Source organism: Ursus americanus, chromosome 7, assembly GCF_024610735.1.
Source record: "Ursus americanus isolate L20-20 chromosome 7, mUrsAme1.1.p, whole genome shotgun sequence".
In the NCBI taxonomy this organism is placed as follows: Eukaryota; Metazoa; Chordata; class Mammalia; order Carnivora; family Ursidae; genus Ursus; species Ursus americanus.
The window spans coordinates 67,197,818-67,225,678 of record NC_142133.1 but is presented as its reverse complement, the minus strand read 5'-3'; the positions used below and the strand labels follow the sequence as shown (position 1 = coordinate 67,225,678).

The 27,861-nt window shown below is 41.9% G+C and overlaps 3 protein-coding genes across 10 annotated transcripts in view; 2 read left to right on the top strand and 1 right to left on the bottom strand.

The window, feature by feature from the left end:
* NCOA1 (nuclear receptor coactivator 1) overlaps nucleotides 1–2,454 on the top strand; it is a 239,325-nt gene extending 236,871 nt beyond the window's left edge. For 4 of the 7 annotated variants that reach the window (XM_087863808.1, XM_087863810.1, XM_087863807.1 and 1 more), the window contains one exon: nucleotides 56–2,454. In XM_087863808.1, the coding sequence (XP_087719934.1) occupies nucleotides 56–226 (171 nt within the window). In that variant the 3' untranslated portion in view covers nucleotides 227–2,454. The remainder of the gene's footprint in view (nucleotides 1–55) is intronic. The other 3 variants (XM_087863811.1, XM_087863813.1, XM_087863812.1) reach the window with 2 other exon arrangements.
* Nucleotides 2,455–15,103: 12,649 nt separating this feature from the next.
* On the bottom strand, nucleotides 15,104–16,796 carry PTRHD1 (peptidyl-tRNA hydrolase domain containing 1). 2 transcript variants are annotated; one of them, XM_045809297.2, is made up of 2 exons: nucleotides 16,545–16,796; nucleotides 15,104–15,449 (listed from the first exon to the last, which is right to left on the bottom strand). In XM_045809297.2, the coding sequence occupies exons 1-2, from the start codon at nucleotides 16,794–16,796 to the stop codon at nucleotides 15,279–15,281; spliced, it is 423 nt and encodes a 140-aa protein (XP_045665253.1). In that variant the 3' UTR covers nucleotides 15,104–15,278. The 2 variants fall into 2 exon arrangements, 1 of the variants encoding a protein (XP_045665253.1); XR_015725327.1 differs by lacking the exon at nucleotides 16,545–16,796 and adding an exon at nucleotides 16,186–16,519 and having other exon boundaries at nucleotides 15,309–15,449.
* Nucleotides 16,797–16,802: 6 nt separating this feature from the next.
* CENPO (centromere protein O) lies at nucleotides 16,803–26,963 on the top strand. The gene is given in 8 exon segments (XM_045809296.2): nucleotides 16,803–16,941; nucleotides 17,209–17,310; nucleotides 18,557–18,726; nucleotides 23,342–23,444; nucleotides 24,122–24,381; nucleotides 25,900–26,068; nucleotides 26,805–26,891; nucleotides 26,894–26,963. Coding segments are annotated over 7 exon segments (870 nt in total). The 5' UTR covers nucleotides 16,803–16,941; nucleotides 17,209–17,276; the 3' UTR covers nucleotides 26,941–26,963.
* The last annotated feature ends 898 nt before the right edge of the window (nucleotides 26,964–27,861 follow it).

The window sequence follows — 27,861 nt, the reverse complement described above, 5'->3', positions numbered from 1 at the left end:
ATAAGCCGGGGGGGCAGACCCTTCTGTCTAAACACATCTTTTATTTGTGTTCCAGCAGGTGCAACAGGTTCAGGTGTTTGCTGACGTCCAGTGTACAGTGAATCTGGTAGGCGGGGACCCTTACCTGAACCAGCCTGGTCCACTGGGAACTCAAAAACCCACAGCAGGACCACAGACCCCCCAGGCCCAGCAGAAGAGCCTCCTTCAGCAGCTACTGACTGAATAACCACTTTTAAAGGAATGTGAAATTTAAATAATAGACATACAGAGATATACAAATATATTATATATTTTTCTGAGATTTTTGATATCTCAATCTGCAGCCATTCTTCAGGTCGTAGCATTTGGAGCAAAAAAAAAAAAAAAAAAAGGAATTCACTTTTGTTGGAAGATTGAGAGGTGTTTTTGTTTCTTTCTTTGTAAAGGCCTTGGATATTGAAAAAAATAACAAGGCGGAACAGTTGGACAATCTATTTCTTGAGCCAAATTTAATTATTCTTATTTTTGTAATCAGTCATTGGCTTCTTATCTGGATGAAGGCTTTTGGAGGAGAACCAAAACGACAAGTTCCAAGGGGAAGATGAAGCCCCGCCTCTGCTGGCTCAGTCCTGACCCTGACGAGGAAGAAGGGCCCGGTGGGGCTTGGCCTGTGCCCGTCCACCAAAGGCTGTCACGTGTGTCTAAACCCACAGCCCTCCCCTCCCCGACCCCAGGCAGCCTGTGTGTACAATCAGCTTCTTCTAGCAACTCTGTATCTGTTGGCTTCGAGAGAATATTTTGCCTCCCATATGTACCCCTTCTCCTTTTTTTAAAGATGGATTTAAATCAAGATGCCTCCAGGAACGAGGACGAAATGAGTCTATTCACAGAGGAATCCAAAAAATACAGTTTGGGGGAAAATGCAATAATTTTTGATGAGATGGGTGAAGGACAAGAAGCGAGTTTTGTCAATTATTGTAGATACAATTTTTCTGATTAAATCTGGAAAAAAAGGCAGCCTGTTCTTTCTGCTTTTATTGTATTAACAGCTAAGGTAGCTAAAGTTATTTAAAATAAAATTAAATTTATGATCCAAGTAGCTTATTTTTCCCTTTAAATCTCACTGTAAATATATTTGATTTCTTGTAGAAATTGATTTCCTTCTGTTTAATTTTATGGTTTTATTATCATACTCTTGATTTTTCTAAACTTGTGTGTGAATATATCATTGATTGAATTGCAGTTACTTTTGGCTAGTGATATTTCATTATTTTACTAACTGTGATGCCATGTATGGATTTACTTTGCGGTTCAAATCAAAATGCCACTGCCAGAAAGAGCTGTTCCAGGTGAGCTAGAGCATACTGCCCTAGAGTGTCCCTGGGATCACCTACCTGGAGACAGTGCAAGGAGTTAACAACAGAAGCGCACAGGCTACTTGTACAGAGAAAAATTAGTACTCAAAGAAAATTTTCATGTGTTTTAGATTGACTTTGGGGATTTGAATTTTCATCAGTGCAAATATAAATTTCTCTATCCTACTCTGAGGCTAATTGGTACCGTATTTTCCCTTTGTGTCTTGTCACTCTGCCACGTCTTGTCTCATCCTGGCCTCTGAGTCAAGGACCCAGTGAACTGCCTCTAGTTCTAGAAGTTCCACTGCAAGGCCAGGAAAGCTTGAGAAGGGTATTGTGGAAGAAGCAAAGGTAGACCCCCATCACTCGCCTTTACCTACACCCCGGGCCTGTGAATGTGACAGCATCTGACATCGTGCACCAGCTACCTCTGCTTCCACGGCAGAGCAAAGGCCATAAGAACTAACAACGGATGAAGAGCACGGACTCGGACACCAAGGAAGAAGCCATTTTCCCAGGTCCTCCTTTGTGCATCTCACCGCCCCTAGTTACAGATAACTCCATTGAACAGCATCTACTCAGAAACTATACCGAATAAAAAGATTGCTGGAAGGGCTCACATGGGTAGCAACTATGAAACAGAAATAGGACACTCAGTTACAAACATTATCTCTTTTAGTTTTTCAGAAAATGCATCCCTGATTTCATTCATTCCCAGCTTGAACGCCCAGCCATATTACTCTAGTCCTTACCAAACTGCTCTAGGAGGTCATTTCTGTTTTGTTTGTGATATTTAGATGTGCAGACTTCAGGAAGTTCACCTTTAACTTCAGCATTCCAGATGAAGTTTCCTGACTCAGTGCTTTTGCATAAGGAACTAGTTTTTAAAAGTGGTAAGGAAAATTGGAGATGCTAATAACATCCTGCCCATCCCAGCTGCACCTTAAAGTATGCATGTCACCTTCAAGGTTTTATAATTGCACTGTTTGTTTTATGTATGTACAGATTAAAATTATTGCTACATTTGAGGAAAATAAAATTGCTTGCTTCTATGTAATTCCTGTCATTCCACAGGAAATTCACTTTTCCAGCTACTGAATAGAATTTGTTTAACAACCTCCTGGGTTGCCTCTTCATTTACAGGGAAGAAATGAAACCTACATCCTGCAGGAATTGCCAAAGCCCCAATGACTAATGAGTCATTAAAGGATCACAAAAGAAACGATCCCTGAAGCCAAAGATCCTTGAAGGCACCCTGATACGAACCAGTGAAAATTGGAAAGGGTCAAAGTAAAGTTGTGAGAGTGGGCCATGAGGAAATCGTAGCTTTGGCCATTTGCCCGATGATTCAACACGCTGGTCCTGCTGTTTCTGGACCCAGGAGATGGAGTCCGGGCAGCCCTTCATAGCTACGAAACACCATCTCTCTCCATCATTGGTTTTTATATACTAACATTTATTAGTAGTCTGCAGATTACAGAGATGTTGAATCTTACTTAAGGAGGCTCTTTCATTTTGCCCTCGCATTTTGTAAAATGTAGGCCCGTTCTTGTTTGTGTGTTTTTAAAGTTTTTAAATCCACCAACACTTGGCTAAGTAGGCCAGGGTCAAGAGGGGAAACAAATGTGATTCTAGAAGGCATTCCACACACATTCCTACATATAAATACACACAGATTTGGTGGCTGCTCTCTGAAGTCATGCTTACGGGAGACGAAAGCCTTTTTTCCCAGTGTTGGGATAAGGTAAAAATGATACTTCTCTTAGATGAGTCTGAACATTGATTTAAATTTATGCTAAGGTAGGGGTGGGAAGGTCACTAGAAAAACAAACAGAAACAACTGAGGGAAAAGTGAGGTTGATAAAGAAGAACTTACATCTTCTTTATGGTTTGGCCAAGATAGGTTTGTACCTAGAAACTCTCTCCTGGGTCCTGAGAGTCAAAGAAAAGGAAAAGACAGGTGTCTATTTACAAAGGAAGCTGTGCTGATTTCCTCCTTGACATGACCTATCCTTCCTAGGAGAGCAGCTCCACCTGAAAAAAGTGAATGATTCAGAGCAAACTTGATCCTTGGCCATTCCTGTACCTCTGAAGAAGATCTTGATGATTTAATTAAGCCCATAAATTCTTTTTATTGGAGAAAACTGCCAAAGGAGGCATTCCTCCATCCAGAACCTTTTCTGCCAGCACTAAATTAGTTTTCTTTATATATTTTATTTTCATTGCCACAAGAGCTCTTAACGAGATTAAAGAAACCCAAAGCTCTGGCCTCATTCAGTATGTTTTATTGTCTTTATCCAAGGCGCTAAGATGTGGAAGAATCCAGAGAGAGATGCAAGCCCTGCCCTCCCAGAGCTTATATTCACATTGGGGAGGACTTCTGTCGCTCTAATCACAGTTGGACTAAGGGGTATCAAGGAGAGTTACAAGTTGCTTTGTGAGTGAACCTTGTCTGGAGAGTCAAGGAAGGTTTCCTTAAGGAAGAAATGGCATTTGAGGTGTGGTTTGTAGGAGGAAGAGGAGGGAGCTCAGAGAAGGGCAGGGTGAGAATTCTGAGGAACTGCATGTCCTGAAGACAGGAAGGAACCTCAGCTGCTTTTTTTTTTTTTTTTTAATTGTTAACCAGTTTCTGAGTTCTCATAAACAGTAGAATTGCGTCAGCTAGTGAATAGGAAAGTAATTAAAATCAGCCTTTGGCTCCAGGAGAAACATGAACCAGGCTTTGGGACCCTCGCTTGGAAATTGTGCCAGCTGTAGGGAAGGGCTCTTCCATAACTAGCCCTGTCCAGCCAGAAGCACAGGCTTTTGTATCTTTTCCTGCCAGCTGGGCCACAGTAATCTGCTGCAGCATTCAGGGAACATTCAGGGAAAACACATTTGTGCTATAACCATTTCTAAGTTGCTTTTAGGTTCATTGTCTCATTCAGTCCCTGCAGCCTTTTGAGTGAGATGTTGTAAAGAGAAAACAAACTGAAAGGTTATGACACAAACATGGTTTATCAGGGGAATTGGAACCTGAGGCCAAGTCTTCTGATTCCAAATTCTGGATTCCCCATCCTGGACTACATGCTGAAGGATTGCGTCAGGGTCTGCAGACGTTAATCTCACTGTGGGGCCTTAAGCAAGGCTTTCTTCTATGAAATAAGGTTTTTTTTTTAAGATTTTCTTTATTTGAGAGAGAACAAGCAAGGGGGAGCAGCAGAGGGAGAGGGAGAAGCAAGCTGTCCACTGAGCAGGGAGCCCGAGATCATGACCTGAGCCGAAGGCAGACACTTAACCGACTGAGCCACCCAGGCGCCCCTGAAATACCTTTAAGGCCTTGAAAACCGGGGGGGGGGGGGGGGGGGGGGGGGGTGGGGGGAGCCTAAGGGCTGAGAAGAGAGAACCGGCCCTTCTCCAGAGGCAGTCCGAGCCTGCCCTTCAGAGGCCTAACTGGGCCTGAGCATCAGGTCAGGAAGATGTCTTACCACAGTTTGGGGAGAGGCGTTCTAGCCTGCATAATCTAAACAGGAAATGAAGAAGGGGCTCTGTGAAACTGCAGTGTCATTCCCGTAGCTTGAAGGAATTTTGGAAAGTGTGGCCTCCTTGCGCAGCAGGCATAAATGAGTGACCAAGGATTACTTTTGTGAGGCAGAGCCCCTATAATTCCTCCTAGGAAATTCGGTGTCTTGGATCAGATCATGGAGGGAAGAATTCACTTTTCTCTGGCTCTGGAGCCTTCTGCAAACAATCTTTTTCCTCTGCTGGAATTCGGCTCTGGTCTAATCACTTGTGTTTGTCTCAGAACTTTAGTCGTTTATGCAACCAGCAGAACCAACCAATGCCCACAGATATCTGTAGCAAACCTGAGACACTGGCTTGAGAAAAGAACAAAAATGTTTACAGGAATAATTTCTCCTCCTCCTCCCCCTCCTCCTCCTCCTCCTCCTCCTCCTCCTCCTCCTCCTCCTCCTCCTCCTCCTCCTCCTCCCCCCCCCTTTCTTCTTCCTCCTCTTCTTCTTCCCCTTCTTTTTGTAAAATGAGTTAGCTTTTTTTTTTTTAAGTAATCTCTACACCCAGCACAGGGCTTGAACTCGTGACCCCAAGATCAAGAGTCTCATACTGTACCTACTGAGCCAGGCAGGCACCCCTTAAAGTAATAATTTCTATTCCATCAGGTTTTCTCCCCACTCCAATGCCCAGAGGTGCTAAGGTGCAGAATAAAACAAAACCTGACACTAAGTTTTATATATTCCATTTCTGATGATCTGTTGTCATACAAACAACTGTGATAGGTAGTGTGGGCAGTACAGAGATTATTTGCCTGAAGCTACTTCCTTCCTAATAATGCAGACTCTGCATCCATTAAGAAATACATCTCATTGCTACTCTGCTAGGCAATGTGCTAGGCTGATACTCTTGTGCTAATAATTTCTTAGTTTGTACGGCACTTTCACATGCAATATGTCTTTTGATCTTCAAAATCCTATGAAACAATTAGAATGTGAAGCTCAGACTTATGGTCAGGTGGCTAGGAAGTTCTGGACACAAGAGTCAACCCTTGGGTTTTGTGATGAGACCTGCCATTCTTCCCACTACACAACACAACTGTTAGATACAACAGAACCTAGACAGTGACACATAAAAACTGGGAATCCTGCTGCGTTAACAGTTGCTCTTAGAAGCTTGTAAGGGCTTCCATTTTGAAAATAAAACTGGGCACTAATTTTGAGTTTGCTAACGTACTGATTTTTTTTTCATATTTTAAATTTCTGTGAGAATGATAGTTCTCAAGCAAGTACTCTCCCTGTCCTCTCTCTGAGCAATTTCATCTTTTTCCTTGCTCTCAGTACCACTTACACTGATAATGCATCTTAAGTCCACTCTTCTAGCTAAGATCGCCCTCGAGATCCAGGCCTGCGTTTCTAGCTGGTGAACATTACAACGTGCATGGATCCCACCACCCCAGCCCAGTACCTCAAACTCAATCGCACACCAAATCACTTACTTCCCCACAAACACATTCTTGTGTCTCTTATCTGGATTAATTGCTGTTAGTGGTCATTTTCAACACCTTCCTCCCAGTCATCTCACCAAATTGCCAACAGTTGCCTTCATGGTGTCTAGAACTATCTTCCCCTTTCTAGCCCCATTAATCACAGACTGAATTCAGGACTTAATTATCTTTCTTTGGATGGTTACAATAACAACCTCCACGCCTTTTAACCTCATCTCTCACACAGTCTATCAGAGAAGTCTTTCTGAACACAACCTTCAACGTCTTTTAGTGACTGTTTCCTGCCTATAGTTGATTTGAAATCACCCTGCCTTTTAAGCTTTGTTAACCTCTCCATTCTCTAGACAAACAATCCTGTCACACTGATCTGGTCTTCATCCTTGAATTTATTACCTTCGTTCTCACATTGCCGTATTCATTCCTGTTCCACAGCCTTTAATGCTCCTTCTTTCTCCTCCCTACCTGACCCTTCAAAGCTTCAATTTAGATCCTAAGAAGCCCTCCCTGGTCCATACGCTTAAATCAGCCCCCTCTTCTGTAGGGTCTTGCTGCAATGTTTGGGCCTCCATTGGCACTTGGTTATATGTACATCTGTTTCTCCCCACCAAATTATAAGATTTTTGTGTTTATTTTTATTTTTAAATTGTAAGCTTTTCAAAGAAGAGGTTCGTGTCGCCCCCCCCCCCCCAGAGCCTTCCGCACAGTAGACTCTGAACTGCTAATTGAAGAAATAGATTCAGAAGCAATATTTTAAATCAGGGAAAGGAGCTGATGGACAGACCAGGCACTGAGTTGTCTTCTTAGAGTCTGGACTGTTGAGCTAATGAAAAGTTGCAAAGTGTCCAAGAGTTCAAGGTAAGGTCAATTCTACCCCGACGATTATTCCCTTTTTTTCATGAAATGTGAGCCCCACGTATTTGGGCAATTTGAAGAACATTAGCAGTTACCTTTAATACTTCTTAAAGATGGTGTTTTGTAAAGTTAATGCACATGTAAGTTACTCAAAAGTAATACTTTCATCATGCTCTCAAGCTTTGTATTTATAGATGATATATGCTTCTGTTAAACCCTTTACTTTTCTCAGAAATTACTTCCCCACTGGAAATCAGCTGATGGGTTGACTACAGTCTTAGTTGAAAAAATAGAGAAAGCAGATCAGGAGAGGCAATCCCTTCCAGATTTCCCTCCCAAAATGAGTACAGATCTTCCTTGACTAATGATAGGGTTATATGCTGATAAATCCATCATAGGCTGAAAGTAGCATTAGTCAAAAATGCATTTAATACACCTAACCTACCGAACATCCCAGCTTAGCCTAGCCCACCTCACATGTGCTCAGAACACTTTAACATTAGCCTATGGTTGGGCACAATCATCTAACACAAAGCCTATTTTATAATAAAATGTTGACTATCTTATGTAACTTACTACTGAAAGTGAAAAACAGAATGGTTGTACAGGTACAGAAGGGCGGTCAGTGTGCTGATTATTCACCCTCACGATCACATTGTTGACGCAGCTGCGGGTTGCTGTCCAGCGTCACGAGAGAGTGCTGTACCTTCATGTCACTAGCCTGGGGAAATAACGGATTCAAAATGCAAAGTGCAGTTTCTACTATGTGCATTTTGCTTTGGCAGTATTGTAAAGTTGAAAATTTTTAAGTCCAACCATTGTAAATCCAACCACAATAAATCAGGAACTATCTGTATATAGAATGCCCTACTATCTCTTTCACTTACAATAGAAGAATCACTCGTGATTCATGGTGAAATTAAACAAGAGTAAGATGGCTCTTTGTGAAATATCTATTATATTGGCCTTTAAAACCAGTGCCTCTGGAAGGCGAGTGACTTAATCAATTTGAAAAGCAGACAAATGGAACAGGTCGATGAACAGGAAGACCTTTCTCTAACAGAACAAATGTTACCTGCAATTCCTTTCCTCATACCTGAGGAGCCAGTCCTGCTCAGTTCTGCTTTTTTTCAAATCTAAAGTAATTTATTATACACCTGCCTGTACTAAATTTTAGGTTGAATATTTCCTGTTCATTTTCTTTTTTAACTTGCAAACTTTTATAAAATAGTCATTAGTTTTTAAAATTAGCTTTCCACTTAACATGCTGGTGTTAGCAATTGTATTTTAAATGAGAATTATTTAGTAAGCTAGACTTTTGAAGTTTAACCAAAACCAGCTGGGAAAAGGCTCCACATAGAACATACTATATTTAAAGACTCATGCACATCTAAAGCTTAGGCTTTAAAATTTCATCCTACCTTCTCTTGAAAGCTTTTTCAAAGCTTTTATTAAGGACATTTTCAAATGTGTATTAAAGTAGAAAAAAACAGTGTAATGAACCAGTTTCAGGTTTTAAAATCAGTCTTTGATATGTGATTTTTATAACCCCAAATAAAGAGAAGACTTCCATCGCCCTATCAATTTCCGGTTCAAAATTAAGTTGTGGTTAGCTTTGGGAACCTTTAGACTTAAGAGTTTGTTTTTTAAAGCATTGCACAATAGCTACTTTAGAGAATGAATATTTTAAAGAAATAGTAATAATAATATATATTTTCAGTCAACAGATACTAATTTCTTGCCTACTATTTGTCAGTTACTATTCCAGGCACTGGGGCTACATCAGTGAGGAAAATAAAAATCCCTGCTCTCACAGAGCTTTCATTCTAAAGGTTGATTGACAAATGAGCAAAATACAGGGTGTGTCAGATGCTAAGTGCCATGAAGAAAAATCAAGTAGGGAAGGAAGAAGGACAGAGAGTGCTTCTGGAGGGGAGTGGTTACAGTTTAAAATGGGAAGGTCAGAACAGATCTTCAGAGAAGGTAACATTCGAGTGAACCTAAAGGAGTAGAGAGAGTGAGCCATGGGACTAGGGAGAAAGAACTTTCTAAGAGAGGTATGAAGTCTTGAGGCTGGAGCAGAATGAACAAGAATAGCAGGAGATGAAGTCAGAGAGGTAACGAGGGCCAGGATGGTGGAGGGTCTTGTAGACCAATGCAGGAACTTTGGCTTTTATTCTGACATGGGGAGCCACTGGAACATCTTAAGCAGAGGAGTGACATGATCTTACTTGGGTTTTTTAAGAATCACTTGGGATTTTGTGTTGAGAATAGTTGTAAAGAAAGCAACTGCAGAAGCAAGTAGACCTGTAGGAGGCTACTGCAATAGTCCAGGCTAGAGATGACTTGGACCAGGATCAGAGCAGCAGAAACTGTGAGAGGTGGTCAGATTCCAGATGTATTTTGAAAGTAGGAACAACAGCATTTACGGACAGTATCAGATGTGGAATGTGAGAGAAGAATCAAAAGTAACTCCAAGGCTTTTTGCCCTGAAACAAACCAGAAGGATGGAAATTCCATTAACAGAGATGGGGAAAAGAAGCAGGATTAATCAGTTTTCTGTCATAATAAGTTTGATATTCTTGCTAGACATACTGGAGCAAAGATATCAAATCAGCTGTTGGAAATATATGGGTTTGAAATTTACGGGGATAGTTGGAGCTGCAGATACAAATTTGGAAGTTGTCAGCATATAGTTGGTTTTTAAAGCCAGGAGACTAAAAGATGAATGGAACTCAGGTCTCTCTCTCTTTTTTTTTTCCAAAGATTTTATTTGTTTGAGAGAGTGCATGCACACAAGCACACTCGAGCTGGGGAGGAGGAGGGGTGGGAGGAGGGGGAGGGCAGAGGGAGAAGCAGGTTCCAGGCTAAGCAGGGAGCCCTATGAGGTGGGTCTCAATCCCAGGACCACTGGGATCACGACCTGAGCCAAAGCAGATGCTTAACTGACCGAGCCACCCAGGCACCCTGGAACCCGGGTCTCTTAACTAGGCCATTTCTCTCATGTTAAATAATCATGCCAAAGTAGGGTTTATCCCAGGAACAAGACGGTTCAAAATTTGAAGTCTTGCAATGCAATTCCCCACAGTAACAACAGAGGAAAACCATATGATTACCTCAGCAGATGCAGAAAATGTATTTGCTTTTTAAAAAAAATTCCCATAAATGAATTTTTTTTTAAATTAGCAGACCCCTGGCAGAGGGGATCTTCCTTAATCTGCAATAAAGTATTTGCTGAAACTCTCAGCAAATCATATACCAAATAGTGAAAGTCTAAAAAGTTCCCATTCCGGTCAACAGCAAGTCAAGGATAGTTGTTAACCCCGCTCTTCTTGTGCTGCAGGTACTCACCCGTGCAAGGACCTGGTTAGACATCGCCATAAGATGAGGGGAAAAAGTAAGCATAATGATTGCATTGAAAGAACGAAATTGTCTATGAGATGATAGTTCTATAGCATATACTTAGAAGGTATTGTTTACATAGGTCCTTAAATTTGAGTTGATTGTTTAAATAATTCTTGTTAGGAATTATTCACAGGTGAGGCAAAATTACATAGCTGTTAAGTAGCAGAGCTCAGCCTGTATCTCAGGGCTTCTGAGGTTGTCCCCTGCCTGGCTTTTGTCATTTGTACTATAAGGAAGTAAGATCCTATTTCTTATGGTTCAATTTTCATTTTGCAGCCACATCATCACAGTCATGCCTTGATTATCTCCAGGAGCCTCCCTACTGATGCCCCAAGGTTCCTCCCCACTCATAGCAAATACCTGTTGCCAGATCAATCTTCCTCCTGGATCATTGGCACTTCTCCAGAATTCCTTACATCCAGTGCTAGAGAGGAGATGGAGTACTTTATCCTCACTTCTGCCTTTATAGACTGAGTTAAGGAACATAGAGCTCCTGGTTGCTCCAGCCCTTACTCTTCCTCATGCAGGTTGAATGAATAACCCACTTGGTGGATGATTGCCTTTGGTCCATGTTTCTCAGTTGGGTGGAACTAATCTCACAAGGTTTAATAGATGGAATGTGGGGGATTTATTCTATTTGTACTTTGCAACTTCGGTGATATCTGCTCTGCCTGCTCGCTTTCCTTCGGATAGCAAATTAGCAAGCCCATTTAGGCTATCATATAAAGCTGTATCTTCTCACCCACTGAGAAGCACCCTCCATCCGTTTTTTTTTTTTAAATCATATTTATCAAGAATCTATGTTCAGAACTTGGGTGCTACCTATTTGGCCCTTGCAAAACCCCCACAGCTAAAAGCCAGACTTAGGCCAGCATTCGAGACCTACCAAACCTGGATCTTAAAGTAGAGAAGTCGGGGTTGTGTTAAGCTTAACGTCAGAGGGTAGCTAAAACTGCTGAGGGCTGTGGTTCTCAGCCATGTCTCCACACTAACACCTTCCCTTCAGTGATTGTGGTTCACTACTGCCAAGATTCTCAACCAGGAAGCAGTGCACACTCCTCGGATGGCATCTCAGAATCGGGGGGGAGGGGAAGGTGTACGTTGATTCAATGACAATAAAACGTGATTTTAAATGCCCCTCCAGGGGAGCCCTCTGCATTCTGCCAGCCCCATGAGAAGTGGTGACCTAGGCACGGATTCTCAGCGCTACCAGTTCAGAAACTCGATTTTTTCAGCTCATCCAGTGATAATTGGACTCCAGGGTATTGAGTCACACAACTCACAGTCACAGGAGGCTGATTTATAATCCGGAATGTCAATTAACCAATTTAAAATGGAAGATACAGCTTCCCAGCACTTGAACTACTCATGACCCCTTTTCAAACCACTTTCTAGTAGCTAGATGGCTGAAAACCAAATTAGTAGCCAACTATTAGAGGTTACGAGAAAACCGGACAGAAGACCTGGTTTTCAATTCCAGTTCTGCCACTGACTTTGATCTTGGGCAAGTCAACACCTTTTTGAATCTGTAAACTTGAGACAAGGTGGCCTGCATCACAAAACTGTCGGGATTGATTCGTGCATATTGAAGTCCTTTGCTAATTACAAAACATTTTTCACATATAAGAAACTTGCCAAAGTATAGGAGATTCTTTTCAAGGATACATCACCTATCCTGGGGCTTCCAGCACAATCTTTGCTTTATTGGAAAATGCATCATTTTTTTTTTTTTTGGTAAACTTGGTATGCAAGGCCAGATATACTGTACTTCGTGCCAGATGCTTGCTCTCCATCTCTTTCCTTCCTGTAGGCACATTATACACTACCGTAACGTGTTGGTTCTCCATCACACACATTTATTCTTCATCTTTTGGGCTGACTGCCTCCTGGGACCAGGCTGCTTCTAGACAGGACCAGAGCTTCCAATTCAGTAGGTCCGGGGTAGGGCCTGAGAATTTGCATTTCTAACAAGTACCCAAGTGATACTGATGTAGGAACCATACTTCAAAAACCACTGATCTAGTTCAAATGACAATGGTCTGAGCTGATGCTCATAAGATCTGTTACTTCCCTGCTACTAGCTTGCATTCACTCAGCATCAACACATGAATACCTGTTCTTTCCCCTCTTGGGTAGAAGTTTATGCTATTTGTCCTCAGATCTCAGCTCTAGGGATTTGCCTGAGCTGTTCTCTCTCAGCTCTATAGACTCATCTCTCTCTCTCGGCTTTATCACTATGTCTTACAGCAGAATTCAGAAATTAAAAAAAAGTTTTCTAGGATACGGTGTCATTTAGAAACATTTTCCTAATAGCAGGGAATGCTTCATGGTTCTTGGATGGCATCACTGTCAAGCAGAAAGGGAATTAGACAACAGGCTTACTTGACCGAAAGCTGTTTGAGGGCTGTGTCTTATAGTATTTTTTTATGCTTAAGTTCTAGCACCAAGTGCCCAAGCACTGTTCTAAGGGGACCTGTACATACTAACACATTTAATCCACATAGCAATCCCGTAAATTCCTATTGTACAGATGAAGGAATTGGGGCTCAGGGAAGTTGACCGACTTGTCTGAATTCACAGTTTGAATGAATTAGAGCCAGGATTTGGACTCAGTCCATTTGACGCCAGAGTATGAGGTCTTAACCACCATGCTATGGCATATAATGCAGTGCTTAGTCTGTTCAGTGTTATGAAAGGCTATACACCTCCTGCTTCATAGAAGACAATGAAGTCAACAAGGATGGTCAACTTCAACTTTCTCCCCTCTCCGGTCTATAAACTCATGTATATGTATATGTATATATTTCCCCACTTCTTTCCTCCAGTTTCTCTCTCTCTCTGTTCAAGGCCAGTCCTTTCCTATGTCCTTGACCCCACCTCTTCCCACTTTTTCTGGACTTTAGCAGTTTTTCCATTTAGTAACTTCAATCTCTCCTCTCCCTAGACTCCCTCTCCTCACCCATAAACTTGCTCAGACATCTAAGAAATTCCCCCTGTGGAACCCAGCATTCACCTTTCCAGCCCCCATTCAATCATTCCCTCCTCCCATCCAAGCTTCTTGAAAGAATAGTCCCCACCTCTTACCTCCTCTCCCATTCTTGTCTCAAGAGATGACAGTTGGATTCCCACCCTGATAGGCTACTTCAGCTGCTTTCCACAAGCTCACCATTATGTTCCCAAATGTTACATGTTTCCAGTACTTAGATACTGAAATTTTATGTTGCATTTGGTTGAAACTCTGTTGACGTGGCTTCCTGGACATGGTTCTTCCCTCAGCACTCTACCAGTTCTCCTAGTTTCAAATGACCACCTCTTAAAACAGAAAATCTTTGTACCTAGTATCTTAGTTGTTTTGGTATCTAGATGGGAGGGGGAAAGTATACCCACATTACCTTGTACAGTTCTTTCTGTATGAATTATCTACGTATCTGTCTTCTCATTAGATTCTTAGCTACCGGAAGGCAAAAACTGTTCTGTTCACCCTCATGTTCTCAGCTCCTAATATAGCCTGCCACTGTAGACTTACAACAAGTATCTGCTGAGCAAATTACCCTTTATAACCTTTTCTTCACAGAGGTCCAAGCAGTTTCTGCAGATGATTCCAAATGTTTCTAGAAATATGTAAAACACTGTACAGAGTGTTCTAGTGTTCAGAGAAGGAGACTGTCATTTTGGGCTGGTTAAGACCATGTGAAGGTGATCGAACTTGAGCAGAAATAGTTTAAAGTCCAGAGGTGGGAACAGGGAGGGAAGTACTAGTGCTTGGCTCCCAGGCCAGAGAATGGCAGGCAGCAACTGGAGTGCCTTTGTTGAAACACTGAGTTTGGATAAGGAAGAGTAGAAGATAAACTTAAAATGCTGGGTAGGAAACATAAATGTGGAGGGTCTGAAGGCTAAGCCGAAGAGCTCTGACTTTATTCTATGGGCAAGTAGGAGTCTTTACTGAACAGGGTGCTCAATGATCTTAAATAAACCTAGTGGCAGGAAGCCTGCTGAATTGTAGCCAGGATACATGAGAGGGGAGCAGACCAGTGGGACGGACACTCTGATGAACAAAATGAGAGCCTGATGCAGGGTGGTAGCCCTGAAAACTACGATAATGTACTTGACAAATTTCATCAAATATATATATTTGTGTGTGTGCGTGTGCATATATATATATTTTAACATCTTTGAAACTGAAATACATCTTATGGTTAATCACATGTCTTAATAGGCAAGATCTCTTCTTTCTTAACAACATGTAAAATAATGGTGTATCTAAAAGTTGATATTGTCCTAGATTCAATGAATATGGTATCTGGATGTGAATAAGAAATAAAGAATTCAAAGGCAAAGTTTTAAACTTGGGTGACTGGAAGAACTCTTATTCCTAATGAAGAAGGAAGGGTGTTTGTTTCCTTGACCCCTGGATAGGAGTCTAACCAAATCTTCCATTTGAGCAATGACCCATAGAAATATTGCAGCTCACTACTTTCCCCATCTGAACTAATTAATAATTAAAAATAAGAGGAAGTACTTATTAATGACAACTTTAATATGAACATGTGTTTGACCCTCAAGAAACATTCATAACTTAAAGGGAAGAGCGAGTTACCATTGAGAGGAGTACATGATGCTTAGGGATGGACTGCATGCAGTTTCTGGATCCAGCTGATACCCAAATACATCAAGGCAACTGTTAACCTTAGTCATTTGAACAATCGGTACTTCTTCAAATACTGGCTCACTTCTTCCTTGGGGTAGGGACGGAGCGCAAGGCAAGTGGCGATATTCTCAGGCTGCTCCAGCCACAGCATGTGGTCAATGTTCTTCTGTTGCAAGGTCTCAGCCAGCTCCTTTAGGGTCCTTTCATCTGCAGCCTATCAGAAGCAGAGCACAGAACAGACAAATCTGCTTGTGCCAGCTAGCCATAAAGGTATTACCCCACCCCAGGGTTCTAGTTTGTTTAAAATAAATTTTATAATGTAAAGTAAAATATGTGCTTAATGTAGAAAACTAAAAATAATAGAGAAGCATTAGAAACTAACTAAAATCCCACCACCTGCTTAATATTTGGATGTATTTCCTTAGTTTTTCCTTCAAAATCTGGATCATTTTGTATAGAATACAGTTCAGTTAGCATCACATGAGCACTCTTCCATGTCAACTAAATATGCTCCAAAACCATGATTTATGCTAGCTTTACAATAGCACATTTTATGGGCATAAAATGAACCAATCAACAGTGCTGGAAATTTAGTAATTTCCACATTTTTTACTATTATAAAGTGCTCCTATGAATATTCTTGTACTATACAATGCTCTTCGGTGCATCTGATTATCTTCCTAGGATACATTTCCAGCAGCAGAATTGACAAACGGAAAAGGTAAGGGTAAGATCTGTTTGGCCATCTGCAAAAAGAAACTGACCTCTATTTTACACCGGTGGTGTCTGGTATTTATGACGCTGGGTTCAACTACATTAGGTACACATTTGCTTTAAAATAATCAGGCGTCATATCCTGGTAATGCTTCAATTTCACTTCACTTGCAATAAGGAATCCCGCGTCCCTATCCCTTCCGAATCGGCTTTTCGGGGAGGGGGCGGGACAGTACCTTTGCGCGTTGCAATAAAAGGCCGGCCCAGTGCACAGGTGGAAGGGCAGGGCCTCGTTCCACCCGCCTCCACTCTCACAGGCATCTCTTAAGAGGGAGGCGGGTGAGAATGGAGAGGTGCGGGAAGCATTAATTACCGGCCCAACGTCCACTCGTCACACAGTCAGACCCCGTCCAGCCAAGGGAAGTCTCCCGGAGCAATAGCGGAAACCCCCGAAACTTTTTCAAAACTTAGATGTGAACGACTCCTCCCCACTATCCCCGTATCCACTCTACAAAGTTAAGCCTCAGCCTCAAGACCACACCCACTTCCGGCCTCGACAGCCTCGGCACCCCTCCCCCTCCGCCGGATGCCTCACCTCGAGGACCACCTTGCGCATGCGCCCCAGGTCCCGGAGGTAAGCGGCCGTGTGGGGGTGGTCGCGGTGAATGTGCAAGGCCGCGGTGGCTGCGTGACAGGCCTGCGCTACCAGTGCGCCCGCTGGCCAGGAGAATGGAGCTTGCGATAGATCCTTTCGTAACACCAAGTATTGGACTAGGATTTGCGGCTCTACGCCAGAGGACGCCATCTTCCTGGCCCACCGAAAGGCCAGACCTGCTCCCCGGTGCATGCCGGGATGAGGGAGGGGCCCTGAGTGCAGCCATGTTTTTGTACGGCGGGGACGCAAAGCACCCTGGGTGCGACTGGTTTGATTTTTTGAAGGCGTGGACGGCGGGAACTCTCTTCCTTGTCCTGGGTGAGCGAGAGGAGCAGAGGTAAGGGGAACGTAAGACCCGGGGAGGGACGGGACCGTGACCAGGGTGGAAGACTGAACGGCCTCTTATAAAGCCGTGTTCTGGGGCGCGCGCAGGGGTAGGTAGACGGGGACACCGCCAGCCGGGACTGGGGAACGGGAGGGAAGGGTCAGGGAAGGGGAGTCCTAGCGGTGACACTTGGGGTGTCAGGGGGCCGACGGTCCGTGCCTGAGTTGTGCGCGTCCTGTCATGAATAGGTGTGACTTTCTTGCCTTTTCCTTTTACCAGCAAGGAAATCTCGGTCCCTATTACCGCTTGCCTGCCCAACTTCATAGGAGGGCCTGTGGAAATCTGAGATGGAGTGGGCGAATGACGGCAAGTCCAAAGGAGGTATTCACAGGGTCGCCCTTCCCCCCCCTTACTTCTGCTGCCAAGATGACCCCTAGGTTAAAGGAGCCCTTTCCCCCTCGGACGGATGTGTGACTAGGCCTGTTTGGGAGCATTATGGTGAAAGGAACAAACTGAAGACTGCAAGGAACAGGCAGCTAAGATCATTCATTGCACAAGGAAAATTACTTCAAACATTTCTAGGCTCCTGCCCCTTTTTAAACCGATAGGTCACCTTCATAATATGCCCAGTGTTTATATTCAGAGCTACAGGTCTAGCCAGTGAGGTCTCTTTCCAGGATTTTTTACGTCACTTATGCGTTTCACCTGTGGAAGGGTCGGTGCCAGGCAGTGACTTTGGTGTTGATTAGACCTAGGTTTGAGTCCTGGCTCTGCCATTAGAAAAATTGTAGCTTTAGACAAGTTATTTTACCTTTCTCTGCCTTAATTTCTTCATCTGGAAAGTGGAGGCAAAAATTAGCCTCACAGTGGTGGTTGTGGAGATTAGATAAGTGTTAAATTCTCTTCGTGCTTTATTTCTTTACACGGTTTGCAAGTAAAGCATCTAGCACAAGTGCCTTAATATGTAGGAAATGTTCAGCAAATGCTTTATTGTTAGACTTGATTGGCATTTTGAAACTGTGACCTTTCCTGTATTGGACCTTAATCTCTTGGGAACTGAGATTTGCCTCTGAATTTCTGTCCAACCATGAACTTGTTTTCCTTTTTAATACCCAGTAGTATTGGTAGGCAGTCCCTCTAGTGTGTATCTTTATAGCCTTGTGTGAATAATACTTTTCAGAGAAGGTACTTAATTTAAGTCTCTCTAGGTGTCTAAATCCAAAGAGTTATGCATTAGCACTTTGGGAAAACATGCATAAAAACCGATTTAAAAAATGATTGTACATTTTTTAAAAAAGGTTCTGAGAGAGAGTCTGAATTTGGTGACCCCAGTTTCCCCTGAGTCCTTATTATCATGGGTAACTGAGATGAGTTATATTCAGAAAATGCTCTCTTCGAACAGCATCCTGGTCAGACTGCTTGTACATTAGTACTGAGCCTACGAGGTTGCTTAGCATTGGTTTCTGTTGTCACCTCCTCTGATTTTATAAATTGTAGCCAATGTCTAACATGTTAGCTGACCAAAGGTCTGAAAAAAGAGTCACCCTCTGTTCCGCCTGAAATGCTCCCTGTTGCCAGAGTTAGAAATCCCTGGCTTCTTGTGAAATTGCCATTTTACTTTCCTCAGGTGTTTTAGCTCACTTGGAAAGACTAGAGATTCAAGTGAACAGATCCCGTAAAAACTTAGAAGATCCGCAGAGAGCACAGGCAGTCGAAAGCGCTCTTGGGACCAAGATTCATAAACTGAGATGTCTGCGAGATAAGCTGAGAGCTGAAGTGAAGCAACGTCAAGCCAGAGTAAGTGCAAGGGTGACATTAGCAAGTTTTCCCAGAGTGTAAAGAGCAGGCATGATCTGGGAATTAGCAAATTCGTGTACTGGGTTTCACCTGTGATCTTACTGATTGATTTCAGCCCTTGAGCTCTCAAGTGATCAGTCCTGTAGAGTCAACTAATCAGTATTAACCAGTAATTGTCAGACACTACTGATAGGCCAGGCAAGTTCTTCGTCAGTCTCTTAGCCTGCACTCAGGGGCATGAGCCTGTTACTTCAATCTCAGCCTGACTTGAGTCATTGGCACTTTTGTCATTAGCGCCATCTTTCCCTTACCCACACTTGAAACCACACAGCGAACTTTGACTCTTTCTTCTTTTTAGTTTTCTCTCGAGACCAGGATCAGTCAGCAAGACCTGTCAGATTTTCCCTCAGATTGTCTTTGTACTTCAGGTATTATCCGCATATGTTGTAAATATTTACTAGGTGATTTGGATGCCAGGATTATTGCAGTAGTCTGCTAGTTGCTTCTCCTTCTGTATATCTACTTCTCCGATAACTCCTGCACGGCCAAGAAAATGCTTCATAAAACACTACATCATTGAACTTTATATAAATGTAAAAAGTATAAACTCTTTCATGTCTGACTTTTTTTTTGCTGAATGTTCTGTGACATTCATCCAAACTGGTGCATATAGTGGTCGTTCTTTTTTATTGCTGTGTAGTAATTTCATTTTATGAATAGTCCACAATTTATTTACTAAATCGTATTGTTGGTACATTTGGGCTGTTTGGGTTGTTTCACTTTGGGGCTGTGAAACATTCTTGTTCCTGTGTTTTGATGTAAAATCTGTACTTTTCTATTGGGTGAATACCTTGTAGAATTGCTAGGTCACAGGGTACATATATTATCTTTAGTAAATACTGCCAGTTTCTGGAAGTGATTATACCAATTTTACATTCCCAGCACCAGTGTATGAGATTTCCATTGTTTTGCATCTTTACCAGTACTTGATATTGTCAGTTTAAAAAAATTGTCATTCTGGTGGGAGTGTCATAGTGTCTCATGGTGGAGTAATTTGCAATTGCCTGATAACTAATGCTGTCAAGTACTTGTATTGGATACTTGAAAGTCTTCTCATGTGAAATATGTTTTCCAGGGCTTCTGCAAGCATTTTTATTGTGTTATCTGTCTCTTACTTAATTGTAGAGTCTTTACATATTTTGGATATGAATTCTTTGTTTGGGGTATGTATTATGAGTCTTCTCCTAGCCTGTGGCTTGCCTTTTCACTCTCTAATGGTGTCTTCTGATGAAAGGAAAGTCTTCAGTTAAATAAAGTTTGATTTAGGAATCTAACTTTTTACTTACTGCTCTGGTTTTCTTTTAATAAATCTTGGCCTAACTTAAGATGATGAAGATGTTCTGTGGTATTTTCTAAAAGCTCTATTGTCCTTTTTACTTTCAGAATTGCAGTCCATCTGGAATTGATTTTTGTGTATGGTATGACGTAATAGGTCATAACTTTTTTTTTTCCCATATGGATATCCACTGCATCCAGTACTGCTTTCTGAAGTCCACTCTTTTCCCATTGTATTGTAAAGGATCTTTGGGTCCACTGTTGGCCTGTTTCTGACTTCTGTCCCATTGGTCTGTTTGTCTTTGTGCTAGTACCAGAGGTTCGTGTACTGTATATGTTACATACATCCGCCTGTCACGTATGTCATCTTCTTCAGAATTATCTTGGGCTATTCTTGGCCCCTTGAATTTTACATAAATTTGGGAGTCAGCCATCAGTTTTCAAGAACAAACCTATAAATTTGATTGGGATTGCATTGAATCTACACACCAGTTTGGAGAGAATTGGAATATTTTCCGTAGTGCATCTTCCAGCCAGTGTATGGGATCTTTCTTTACATTTATTTAGTTCTTCAGCCTCTCTCAGCAGTGGTGTAGTTTTATGTGTAGAGGTCTTAAATCATTCATTATATTTATCTTTATGTATTTGGTTTTTCCTGATGTTACTGTGTATGCCAGGGGTCAGCAGGCTTTTCCTGTGTAAGGCCAGATCGTCAGTGTGAAGCTTTGTGAACCAGGTGGTCCCTGTGGCAGATACTTGGCTGCGCTGTTGTATTGTGAAGCGGCTCAAACAATATGTAAATTAATGGGTGTGTTCCAGTAAAACCTTATCTACGAAAGTAAGTGTCCAGTTAGGTTTGACCCACAAGCCACATTTTGATGACCCCGATACATGGTATTATTTTTTAGAAATTTGATTTTTATGGGGCGCCTCAATGACTCAGTCCGTTGAGGGTCTGCCTTCTGGGATTGAGCCCCACATCGGGCTCCTTGTTCAGCGGGAAGCCTGCTTCTCCCTTTCCCTCTGCCTGCCACTCCCCCTGCTTGTGCTCTTTCTGTCAAATAAATAAAATCTTAAAAAGAAAAAAGAAAATTGACTTTCAAATTGTCGTGTAGAAATATATTTGATTTTTGTATATTGACTTTATATATCACAACTTTGCTACATCCGCATTAGTTCTATTAATTTATCTTTCTATTCTTTTGGAATTTCTACATTTGGAATCATGCCGTATGCAAACAATAACGGTTTTGCTTCTTTCCAGTCCTTGTAACTTGCTTTTCTTGCCTTATTCTGTTAGCTGAGATCTTCAGTATGTTGTTGAATAGAAATAGTCTTAGGGTCAACCTGTTTGCTCTAAATTTTGTATAGTTACTCTCATCAGATTAAGGAAATGCTCTTCTGTGTCTAGTGTGCTAGAGTTTTAATTGTGTTCAGTATTGAATTTTATTAAATGTTTTTACTGCATATATTAAGGTGGTCATATGTCTTCTCTTTTATTAATGTGGTGATACATATTGATTGGTGTTTGAGTGATAATGGCTTACATTTCTGGAATAAACCTAATTTGGTTTGATGTGTTATCCTTTCTATATAATGCTGAATTCTATTTGCTGATATTTGCTAGTCGGACTTTTACATCTAAATTCATGAGGTTGTCTTGTGAACTTTTTTTTCTTTACTGTCCTTGTCAGGTTTTGGCATCAAGTTTAACCTGGTCTCAGAAAGCAAGTTGAGATGTTTTCTTTTTTTTTCTATTTGCTGGAAGAGTTTATATAAAATTAGTGTGGTTTTTCCTTAAATTTTTGTAAAGAATTACCTGGTAAAGCCCATTAGGCCTCTTCTATGGGAAGGTTTTAAATTTCTAATTCAGGGGAACCTGGGTGGCTCACTTGGTTAAGTGTCTGCCTTCGGCTCACATCATGATCCCAGGGTCCTGGGATGGGGCCCCCCACATCAGGCTCCCTGCTCAGTGAGGAGCCTGCTTCTCCCCTTCCCTCTGCCTCCTCTTCCCCTTGCTTGTGCTTGCTCTCTCTCTTTCACTCTCTGACAAATAAAATACTTTTTTAAAAGTTTCTGATTCAATTTCTTTGATTAATATAAAGCTTTTATATTTCCTATTTCTTTTTGGGTCATCTTTGGTAAGTTGAATTTCTCAGGGAATTTGTCCATTTCATCTAAACTCATGTTTCAAGTTGTTTGAACCTTCTCAAACAACTTACTATCTTGTGAGTAGGACTGGTCAGTAGTAGTGTCTCATTTTTTATTCTGGTAATTTTTAATCTTCATAATTTGCGTTCACTCTTCCACTCTTTTTCTCTCCTTGATCAGTCTTAAGTTTTATGAGTTTTGTATTCGTTTTATTAAAGAACCACCTTTTGGTGTTACTGATTTTCTCTATTGTACATTTGTGTTGTATTTTCACTAATATCTTCTCATCATACTACCCTTCCTTCTCTTTGGATTTAAGTTGCTTTTTAGCTTCCTAAGATGAATACTTTTTTTTTAGTCCTTTTTTCTCCCTTTTTGTATGTGAGGTTATAAATTTCCCACTAAGTACAGTGTCTTAGTATGGGCTGTTGTAACAAAAATACCATAATCTGGGTGGCTTATCAGCAACACATATGTCTCACAGTTCTAGAGGCTGGGGAGTCCGAGATTATGGACCCAGCAGATTGAACGTCCAGTGAGGACCTGGTTCGTCATTGATGGTACTCTTCTCATGTAGCCTCACATGTTAGAAGGGGCAGGCTAGCTCCCTGGGGTCCCTTACAAGGGCACTGATCCCATTCATGAGGGCTCCAATACTGGGACCTAATCACCAACCAGAGGCCCCCACCTCCAGATACCATCACACTGGGCATTAGGTTTCAACGTATGAATTTTGAGGAATACAAACATTCAGTCTGTAGCACATGGCTTTAACTATATCCTGCAAGTTGTGGTACGTCATGTTTTCATTGTTTTGCTCACCCTGTACTCACCCTAGACTTTCCTCACACCCTGTTCTTGTTCCTCTCACAATACTCTTCATTCCCGCCAAAGTCCTAATTGTTCTTCAGGACAGCACAGTTTCTACTTCTGATTCTCAGCACGGTGACCCACAAGGTTCTTCCTCTATTGTGAATTCATAGCACTAACTGGTCACTATAGCATTTCTTGAGTTATTACATTAAAAAAAAAACACAAACCCTCTGCATTTAGCTTTCTTCCCACTTGTGTGAGGGCAAGGCCCCTGTGCTACGCCCCTATCCAGTTTGATTTGGTGCATATTTTGCAGGTTAGAGCATCTCCTGACCAGACACTGGAAATCAGTGAACAAGAAGTTATGGAGAGAAGACAGGAAAAGGTGAAAGCCATTCTGCAGGCATATCGTTTTACAGGTATCATTTATTTTCTGAACTGTTGCAGTCTGAGTCTCTTCTCTCTAGTGAGTTGGTTTGCCAGATATATTATTAGTCCTGGACTTATTTCATGAGCATGGGTTTTTGCCTTCCTCAACATACACACATAAAGCTGCTATACTATTTGTAGGCATCTTGACCTACAAAATTGGCCTCTTTTTGCAGAAGATTGGCTGGTGGCTGGCTTAGATTACTCATTTTATCTATCCAGTATGTGTCAGAACTTGTAGTAGAACTGCCTTTGCTGCTGGCTGGCTTGATGCCACTGGTCAAACAGTTTGAACCCGTTAAGTCTGTTTTCCCATTAAAATGGGGATTTATCCTGCCCATTATCTGTGGCATGCTGTGGAAGGAACCGGACTACTGTACATTAATTGACACTGAGAGAAAAAGAAGAGGTAACATGAAAATTTCAAAATCTGTTCTTCCATAATTCGATATTAGGATATTTTATCTTTTCCACCAACTTCTGTAGTTTTAACGACTCAAATTCAAAGAGAGCCAGAGTGAGTGAAAAGAGTCAGTGATGTTCCTTCAGCACACATTTGAACACATACTGTATGTACGAGGCAGCGCTGAAGCAAATGGGATATGCAGCTGAAGAAGATACTGCCTTTGCTGACATCTGTTGAGAGGTTTCATCTTGTTTGTTTCAGGGCTCAGTGGGAAACTGACCAGCCGAGGGGTCTGTGTCTGCATCAGCACTGCTTTTGAGGGAAATCTGCTGGATTCCTATTTTATCGACCTTGTCATACAGAAGCCACTTCGGATACATCACCATTCAATTCCAGTCTTCATTCCCCTAGAGGAGATATCTGCAAAATACTTACAGAATAATATTCAGCACTTCCTGTTCTGTCTTTGTGAATACCTAAATGCTTATGCTGGGAGGAAGTACCAGGCAGATCGACTTCAGGTATCTGTCCGGGATCTTTTTTTTTTTTTTTTTTAATATTTTACTTATTTATTTGACAGAGAGAGAGAAAAAAAAAGCACAAGCAGGGGGACCGTCAGAGGGAGAGGGAGAAGCAGGCTCCCCTGGGATCATGACCTTAGCCGAAGCAGATGCCTTACTGACTGAGCCACCCAAGCGCTTCTGTCTGGGATCTTATTTGGCACATGTTATGAGGCCAGAATAGGCGTAAGGGTTGAGGGGGCGGGCAGGCAAGTTTTCTTTTGTATTTTAAAAATGCTTTATACTTCTGAGCCAGAAATTTGACCATTATCCATCTGACGCGTGTTTCTTATTTATATACAAGCTATTTTCCACCTTTTTCCCCTTTTGAAACTCTGGATGCTGTGGAACGTGGGTACTGGTTAAGGGATTATTTACTCCTTGAGGGTGGTCCTCAGGCTTTTATACTTGACGCTTTCTTCCCTTCACAAAGTAGTACAGTCACACCTCATTTTATTGTACTTTGTTGTGCTTTGCAGATAGTGCATTTTTCTACAGATTGAAGGTTTGTGGCAACTCGGTGTTAAGTAAGCCTGTTGGTGCCATTTTTCCAACAGTGTTTTCTCACTTTGTGTCTCTGTCACATTTTGGCAATTCTCAAAATATTACCAAATTTTTCATTATTTGTTTTGGTGATCTGATCATTGATTACTACTGACTAAAAGTTCAAATGATGGTTAGCATTTTTTAACAATAAAATATTTTTTTAGCAATATTTTTTAATTAAAATGTATACGTTAGTTTTTTAGCTATAATGTTATTGCATACTTAATATGACTACAGTGTAGTGTAAACATAACTGTCCTTGGAAACCAAAAATTTCATTTGACTCTGTATTGCAGTGGTCTGGAACTGAACCCACAGTATCTCTAATGTAGGCCTGTGGAGTTTCTATGCTTTTAATTCAACAGATATTTATAGAGTCCCTACTGTGTGCCAAGTGCCGTGCTGAACTTTAGGTATAGATGCAAAGCAGAATGATACATAGGGGAATACCATCCATCTTTGTCTAAACTCTGGCCTACCTTCTTGGGGTTGCAGTGGAACTAGGGTTGGGCTAAAACACATTTTTTAAAGTAGACGGGAAATGAATGCAGATAAGAAATATGTGACTTTTATAAGCTTGGTGTCCTGTTCCCCCCTACCCCCCACCTCCATGCATTTAGAATAACTCTGAAGCCCTTGGTCGTCACTTAAACCGATATGAGAATGCAGACTCAGAGTATCTTAGCCAGCTGTACAAAGACAGTGCGTCTGCCTTATGCCCCTGGCCATTTATTTAGCGCTTTCTGCAGGCCTTTCTAGGATCCGCCTACTCTTCGTTATCTTATAAATCTTTATCATTAGTCCTTTTTATAAGCTTTTCTCTGCCCTTTATTTCTGTGAAATTTGATTCATGGGCCCTAGTTTTGTGGACATGTTTGACACTGACTTTGGAGCTGTAATCATCATAAATTTTGTGTCTGTTTTGATCCTCAGAGTGACTTTGCAGCCTTTCTGGCTGGGCCCTTGCAGAGAAACTCGCTGTGCAACTTGCTGTCATTTACTTACAAAGTGGAGCTGCGGGGTCAGTTCCCATTTCGTGCTAGACTGCAGTATAAGGACCTCACGACAACCCTGCCAACTGACGTCACCATTACGTACCAAGGTGAGAGGAAGGATGCCTCAACAAAGAAGTGATAATATGCTCGTGGTTCCGGTCGAATGAAACAGGGTAAAATAGGGAGACTGTATCAGTTAGACTTCTGGAGACCCATTCTTCTGTTAACTCTACTAGAAATTTACTCAGTAAAGTACAAAGAATACTTTCCTTCTTTCTACCATTTTTCCTGTCCTCTTTGTAAGTAGTGAACATAATTACCCTAGTTCCCACCTCCTTTGCTCTGACTCTGCCAGTTATTCTTGAGTTTGATTTGTTGTCACTGGAGATCCCTCTTGAGAGACAGCTAATGAGGCGGAGCCGCAGGGTCACCTGTGGTGAAGAGAGCCAAGGCTCATTTCACTAAGAAGCCAATTAGACAAGTGAGTATACACTTAGCTCTCTAGAGACTCTTCTGTATATGGGAATCTTTTAGGGCTGGCTAAGAGAGATTGTGTTGTTTTAGTTAAATGTTCCATAGTAATGTGACATGGGCAACAGTGAAAAATAGGATCAAATATTTTTAGGAGGTAGAAGTTTTGAAGCTGCCACAGATTTCACACCATAGGTTTTAGACTTCTGGGCAGAGTCTGTTCAGGTCTCAAAATTTCATTGGTCCAATAAAGGGCAGTCTCAGCTCCAGACTGGGGGGGAAAAAAAGGTTACATTAGGGGTCCAGAACATCGATGATCTGGGTTCTGATTCCCCCACTTGCACTAAATGAGATTGATATAATCTGTTTTAGGAACGGATGCATTATCCCCGTCGTGGGAAGAACAGCGAGCATCCCACGAAAATCTGTTTTTTTCGAAGCCCCTACATCACGTGTTTACTTATTTGCAAGAAAAAGAGAAAAGTTGGATATGAGCCTCGTCTCCTAGAATATTTTCGTTGGGAACATGTCAAAAGTGAGTAAAATAATACTGTGTGCAGTCCCCAGGCTAGGTCCTGTTGACTGAAAACTGTAGAAAGGCTCAGACCCCTTGCCTGGGGACCATCCTTGGAATGAGAACAGTCACGCACCTCATCAGGGTGCTAAGGGGCAAGTTTGGACAGTGGGGGTATTGATTTGATCGTATGTTTTAGCTGAAAATCAGAATGGATGATGGGGTAGTCGAAGGCATCTTGTGAAAGAGGGAGTTAGGTACCTTTTAATTTAACTAAGAGTATTTCTAGCTTTTATGAATGCTCTAAGTAATTCTACCTCATTTTCCTAAGAAAGACTTTTGAAAAGAAAGTTCTTAGAACACTCCAGGTGCCTGATATGACAGGAATCACATGCTTAAGGAAAGTGTTTTTGATCTTTAGTTTGAAGCAGTGTGTTCTAGGCTACTAAAGAATACGGTGTAAAGTATTGTGGATAATCAGGGCTGTATGCAGCTGATACTTTGTTTTCTAAACGTTAGTAGAGAGTTGAATGTATTGAGTCAGCTATAAAAAAGGATCAAACTCAATGGTTGTGAAGGGCAGCAGACCCTCCCTCATCCCTCCTGCAGGCGCTTGGCCACAGCTGCACAGTTGTCTCCCCCCAGCTCCTGATCTCAGTAGTGGATCATTTCTCCTTGTATTATAAAATCCTGGCCTGACTCGTTTTATTCCTTATGAAAATATGTATAAGGACGGTGCCCAGATGTGTCTGGCGGGGGCCAGCTGTTTGTCCCCGCTTTGCCCAGTCACAAGTAGGAGTCCTTACTCCGCTTCCTGCCCTGGGCCCAGAGCTGCATCCAGGCCTTAACACGGTCACTTCCTGGACCAGATGACCAGGAAGCAGCCTACATGTGTGGGCACCCAGGGGGCAGGCA

Coding starts and splice junctions, on each gene's coding strand:
- PTRHD1 (XM_045809297.2), bottom strand. CDS start 16,796: ATGCACCGGGGAGCAGGTCTGGCCTTTCGGTGGGCCAGGAAGATGGCG. Junction 15,450..16,544: donor TGCGCAAGGTGGTCCTCGAG/GTGAGGCATCCG, acceptor TGCTTCTGATAG/GCTGCAGATGAAAGGACCCT.